The sequence below is a fragment of the Sinocyclocheilus anshuiensis genome, unplaced genomic scaffold, assembly GCF_001515605.1.
Source record: "Sinocyclocheilus anshuiensis isolate Anshui unplaced genomic scaffold, SAMN03320099.WGS_v1.1 scaffold688, whole genome shotgun sequence".
NCBI classification, from domain to species: Eukaryota; Metazoa; Chordata; class Actinopteri; order Cypriniformes; family Cyprinidae; genus Sinocyclocheilus; species Sinocyclocheilus anshuiensis.
In genome coordinates, this window is record NW_015555748.1 from 459,683 (window position 1) to 465,715 (window position 6,033).

A 6,033-nucleotide genomic window follows, 5' to 3' on the forward strand; every position below is an offset into this window, starting at 1 on the left:
AAACAGCTGATAAAAACATCACAATAATCCACACCACTCCAGTCCATCAATTAATGTCTTGAGAAGCAAAAAGCTGTGTGTTTGTAAGAAACAAATCCATGAAGACGTTTTTAACTTCAAACCATTGCTTCTGGCCAAAATACGAGTCCATAATCCATAATAACACTTCCTCCAGTGAAAAAGTCATCTCGACTGAATCAGGAGAGAAATTTGCACAGATCAAGCACCGTTTACAAGTGAACACAGCCCAAAGCAGCTCTAAACAAATATGTGGCTGGATTTTGATGTGAGAGACAAAAGGAGATGGACTTTTTCACTGGAGGAAGCGTTATTAGGGATTATGGACTCGCATTTTGGCCTGAAGCAATGGTTTGAATGGTTAAAAATGTTTTAATGATGGATTTGTTTCTTACAAACACATAGCTTTTCACTTAACAAGATGTTAACTGGTGGACTGGAGTGGTGTGGATTATTGTGACGTTTTTATCAACTCTCATTCTGACGGCACCCATTCACTGCAGAGGATTTATTGGTGAGATGGTGATGTAATGCTACATTTCTCCAAATCTGATGAAGAAACAAACTCATCTACATCTTTGATTCCCTGTGGGTGAGGACTTTTTTTTTTTTAATTATAATTGGGTGAACTAATTTCAGCCTCTAGCACTAGAATTAAATGTGAGTGTGTGTGCCATCCTGCAGCGTTTGGGCTCCAATCGGGGTGTTAATGTGTTCAGTCTGTGGTGCTGAGCTGAGATCAGTCTGTTGTGACGGGTGAAACCAGGAGGAGATCGGCCTCTAGTTATCTTCATGAAGCAATGGTTTGAATGGTTAAAAATGTTTTAATGATGGATTTGTTTCTTACAAACACATAGCTTTTCACTTCACAAAACCAAATCTGATGAAGAAACAAACTCATCTACATCTTTGATTCCCTGTGGGTGAGGACTTTTTTTTTTTTAATTATAATTGGGTGAACTAATTTCAGCCTCTAGCACTAGAATTAAATGTGAGTGTGTGTGCCATCCTGCAGCGTTTGGGCTCCAATCGGGGTGTTAATGTGTTCAGTCTGTGGTGCTGAGCTGAGATCAGTCTGTTGTGACGGGTGAAACCAGGAGGAGATCGGCCTCTAGTTATCTTCAAGGAGGTCTCAGCTTCACAAGACATCTGTTCTGAATCCCTCCTCATCTCTGGCTCGATAACGTTCAGTTCTCTCTTCCGTCTGTGGGAGGCTGGAGGCTTCGGCAGGAGCAGATATCAAAAGCCACTCGGCAGCGGCGGCACGAGGGAGTCTGAGAAAGCAGCTGGTTGAGGGCATGTGTATTATTAACCAGCAGGGGGCGTTTTCAACCACAGCCAGTGGCATTCTGGAAAAAAAACAAGGACATTTGTTGGGAGGTTTGTTTTAAATGACTACAAGGACTTTTAGTCTAAATAAACGTCATCAGACCCTCTTATTTATGAACCATCTTCAAGTACACTCTTAAAAATAAAGTTTTTTTATTGGCATCTCTGGTTCCATGAAGAACCTTTAACATCTACGGAACCTTTATAGTGGAAAAAGCTTCTTTCAATTTTTTAAATGTTCTTCACACTGTAAGGTTCTTTGCGGAACCAAAAATGGTGGAATCACCATTTTGGAACCAATTCGCCGGGAGTTTGATTGACAGGCGATCTGACCAATCATAATCCAGAATCTGCCATTTTGTCTGATAAACAAACCAGGCAGGAGAGTAGATCAACATCAGTGGACTTGAACTTGAAAAACAGTGTATTGACATCTTTCTGCGGTTGAAACAAGACACCTTCTGATGTTCATTCATGTTTATTTCATGCTATAACTAGTAACGAGGAAGAGACGATCGGTTCACATACCCCTTGAACTGAGGCGCTACAGCGATCCATTAAAGAGCCACAAAATAGTATTTATTGTTTTTATTTCTTGCAAAATGAAAGCAACCAAATTTGAAAGCTGAGACTTTGTTTCATACCAAGAGTGATCTGCTCTGTCCTTGGCTTGTCGGATGTAGCAACAGTAACTAAAGGGGCGGGTCTTTGCGGAGGGTCAATTGAATATTTAGTTTTACTAAGCAACACATCACATTAGAGAAGTCAAATGTGCTGGAAAGCCGTCTCATGTTGTTGTTTTGTGGCTCAGGCTCGTGTTTTGGCCACCATCGGCATCACTCGTGGACTCGGCGATCACGACCTGAAGGTTCACGACTCGGACATCGCTATCAAGCCATTCCTCTCCTGTTTTCCAGAGGTTTGGAATTCATTAACACACGCATAATCAGATGACTTCATTATTCATTATTTCGCTATCTAAAAAGTACCATGATATTACCATGTTTTTGTTTTGTTAATACCATGTTTTTTTGAACATGTATCATGGTAATATTATGTTTGTTGTTGTGTTTTGAACAATATACCATGGTATGTGAACATTTACCTTGATATTACCATGTTGTTTTGTCATTGATCATGGTTTTACCATGCTTTTAGGACATGGCACCATGGTATTACCATGGTTTTTTAGAACATGCACATGCAGGAAATGTCATGTTTTTTTTTTTACCATGGTATTGCTATATATATATATATATATGGTGTGTGTGGTAGGGTTAATATTGTTAACTAAAACAAACAATAAAAAACATTTTCATTACTTGAAATAAAAAAAAAAACAGAACTTTTCATTTAGTATAAGCTGAAGTATAACAATAACAAAATTAAAACTAAAACTTAATAAAACAATTTAGACATGTACCAAACCATAAAAACTAATAAAAATGACAAAAACACAAAATTACTAAAATGAAATTGAAAGCAAAATATAAAATAAAATCGAATTAAAATATTAACAAATACAGTAGTATATCGATGATAGTAAAATAAAATAAAAACACTTGTGTGTGTGTGTGTGTGGACATTTACCATGGCATTGGTGTGTGGTTTGGAAAAAGTACCATGGTAACACGCTGTTTTTTTACAAAGGTACCATGGTAATATGTTTGTTGAACATGTACTATAGTAATACCATCTTTTTGTTAATATCATGTGTTTTAAACAAGGAAACAAAGGTATTACTGCTATTATTTTTGATATGGTACCATGGTATTACCATAGTGTGCTACTTCTATATTGTTTGGAGAAAAATACAATTGTATTAAAGTATTACCATGTTGTTTGTATATGTACCATGGTATTATTGTGATTTTGGAAAGGGCAAGATGGTAATATCATGTTTTGCTCAACATGTACCATAGTAATACCATGTTTTTTGTGAATGTAATGCTTTTTTTCTTTTTTTTTAACACAATACCATTGTATTATTGTGTTTTCTGGATATGGTACCATGGTATTACCATGTTGTGTGGACATATACTGGCATTACTATATATTTGGACAAATTACCACAGTTTTGCTGTGTTTTGTATGGTATCATGGTATTTACGGGGGATTGTTGGGGGGGCGGGCATATACTATAATATTACCATGTTTGTTTGGAAAAGGTACATTTTTCAGACATTGAAGTACATTGAAAATACCAAGGTAGATATATTTGCTATCATACTACTGTATAATAAATTACTACAGTATTCCCATCTGATGCCATTACTGGTACGTTTGTAAGGGTTTCTGGGTCAGAAATCAGGTCTGTTCTGCTTATTGAAGTAACCATATATGTTATATAACCACAGATTTATTTATATAATGTCCTGCATATCAGCACAACAGTGTTAAATCGAATAGAATCAAGTCTAAAAGCCACAGATTTAGCTCCAGTGCTTGTGTTTACCGTGATTTTTACCGTCTCTAAGACAGTTTGATCCCGTCAGAATAAAGTTGTGGTCTTAAAGCAGCTCAGATCCCTCCAGTGACACGAGTCTCTCCCCTCTCCAGTCTTCTGAAGCTCTCTTGATCTTTAATTCACACGCTGTGTAAAGTTCATCCGCGGTTCATCCCGCCGTCTGCTCCTTGGCTGACTTTTTTCTCTTTCGGCTTCTCTTTGATCTGTTTTTCTTATTCGTCCTCCTCCTCCATGCACTTTTCCCTGTTTAATGTGCTTGTGCAACGAGTAGAAGTATGTCAGCTATGCATGCGGCGTGGACTCTGGCTGGGTCGAGTCGCTCCTCATTTCCTGTCTGTTGTGCAAATACTTGGTCAAAGGTCGAGGATGGGTCACCGAGGATAACCAGACACTTGCATCAGATATGATTTCTATCTGTCGATCTTATCTTTCTAGCTAATACTGTGTGTGTGTGTTATATGTGTGGTATATCTTTTACTGAAAAATATAGATAATTAAATATATAAATTAATACATTTTATTCCATATTTAAGTATTTTTTATGTATATTTTTGTATTTATTATTATTATTATTATTATTTATATATATATATCTTTCTAATATATAATTATTCTACAATACACATACCCTAGATATGTATGTAATTGTAAAATTGTAACTGTAATTGTAAAAAAAAAAAATATAGACAACTAAATAAAATATTGAATACATTTATTAATTTATAAAAAAAATTAACATTTTATAATTATTGTACATTATTGTATTTTACAAAAATGTTAAATTAAAACAAATAATTTTAAAATGAATCATGATAAAACACTTACTGAAAAAATATTTTATTTGTTTACCTGCATGTCATGTGACCATAACCAATGTCAGAGAACCATGAACATGCAAATGTGGTACTTCAGTATAAAATATTTATTTTAAAATCCCAGGTGTACTTCAAATACAAATATATTAGATGAAAGAGGGTCAGATTGAAAATATGGTGAAGTTGTGCATTTTAATGTGTTTGAAAAACAAATGCCTTCCAAAGTAATAGATGGTAAAATAACGGAGTGATAATTCAAATAAAAATGAATGTGTTCGTCAGTAGTGGATGCAATGTTGAAATGCTTCTTAAACCTGAAATGATTTTGTAAATCCAGTGGTCAAATGCTGTATAGCACCTAATGACTCATCTCTGTGTGAATGTCCACAAAACTGGAAGACTTTCTGAACGTATAGAAGCAGTAGTCTATTGTAGAGAGGAAAATTTAAAGGTGAAAAATAGGAATTAGGGAGAATCAGTAAATTATGAATAAAGTATTGCTATTGTGTAAATAATATGCAATCCATAAAAATGTAACTGTAGTTTGATTACAAGTATTTTAAAATGTAATTTACTCTAATTGCAAGTACTTAATTTTTGGATTACATGTAATCAGTTATTACCCAGCTCTGTATATATATATATATATATACAGTGGGTACGGAAAGTATTCAGACCCCCTTAAATTTTTCACTCTTTGTTATATTGCAGCCATTTGCTAAAATCATTTAAGTTAATTTTTTTTCCTCATTAATGTACACACAGCACCCCATATTGACAGAAAAACACAGAATCATTGACATTTTTGCAGATTTATTAAAAAAGAAAAACTGAAATATCACATGGTCCTAAGTATTCAGACCCTTTGCTCAGTATTTAGTAGAAGCACCCTTTTGATCTAATACAGCCATGAGTCTTTTTGGGAAAGATGCAACAAGTTTTTCACACCTGGATTTGGGGATCCTCTGCCATTCCTCCTTGCAGATCCTCTCCAGTTCTGTCAGGTTGGATGGTAAACGTTGGTGGACAGCCATTTTTAGGTCTCTCCAGAGATACTCAATTGGGTTTAAGTCAGGGCTCTGGCTGGGCAATTCAAGAACAGTCACAGAGTTGTTGTGAAGCCACTCCTTCGTTATTTTAGCTGTGTGCTTAGGGTCATTGTCTTGTTGGAAGGTAAACCTTCGGCCCAGTCTGAGGTCCTGAGCACTCTGGAAAAGGTTTTCGTCCAGGATATCCCTGTACTTGGCCGCATTCATCTTTCCCTCAATTGCAACCAGTCGTCCTGTCCCTGCAACTGAAAAACACCCCCACAGCATGATACTGCCACCACCATGCTTCACTGTTGGGACAGTATTGGACAGGTGATGAGCAGTGCCTAGTTTTCTCCACACATACCGCTTAGAA

The 6,033-nt window shown here is 36.0% G+C and overlaps 1 protein-coding gene across 2 annotated transcripts in view; it reads left to right on the forward strand.

Annotated features, from left to right (window-relative positions):
* ppm1h (protein phosphatase, Mg2+/Mn2+ dependent, 1H) overlaps window positions 1-6,033 on the forward strand; it is a 33,185-nt gene that overhangs the window by 17,440 nt on the left and 9,712 nt on the right. For both annotated transcript variants that reach the window (XM_016467310.1, XM_016467309.1), the window contains one exon: window positions 2,159-2,266. In XM_016467310.1, the coding sequence (XP_016322796.1) occupies window positions 2,159-2,266 (108 nt within the window). The remainder of the gene's footprint in view (window positions 1-2,158; window positions 2,267-6,033) is intronic.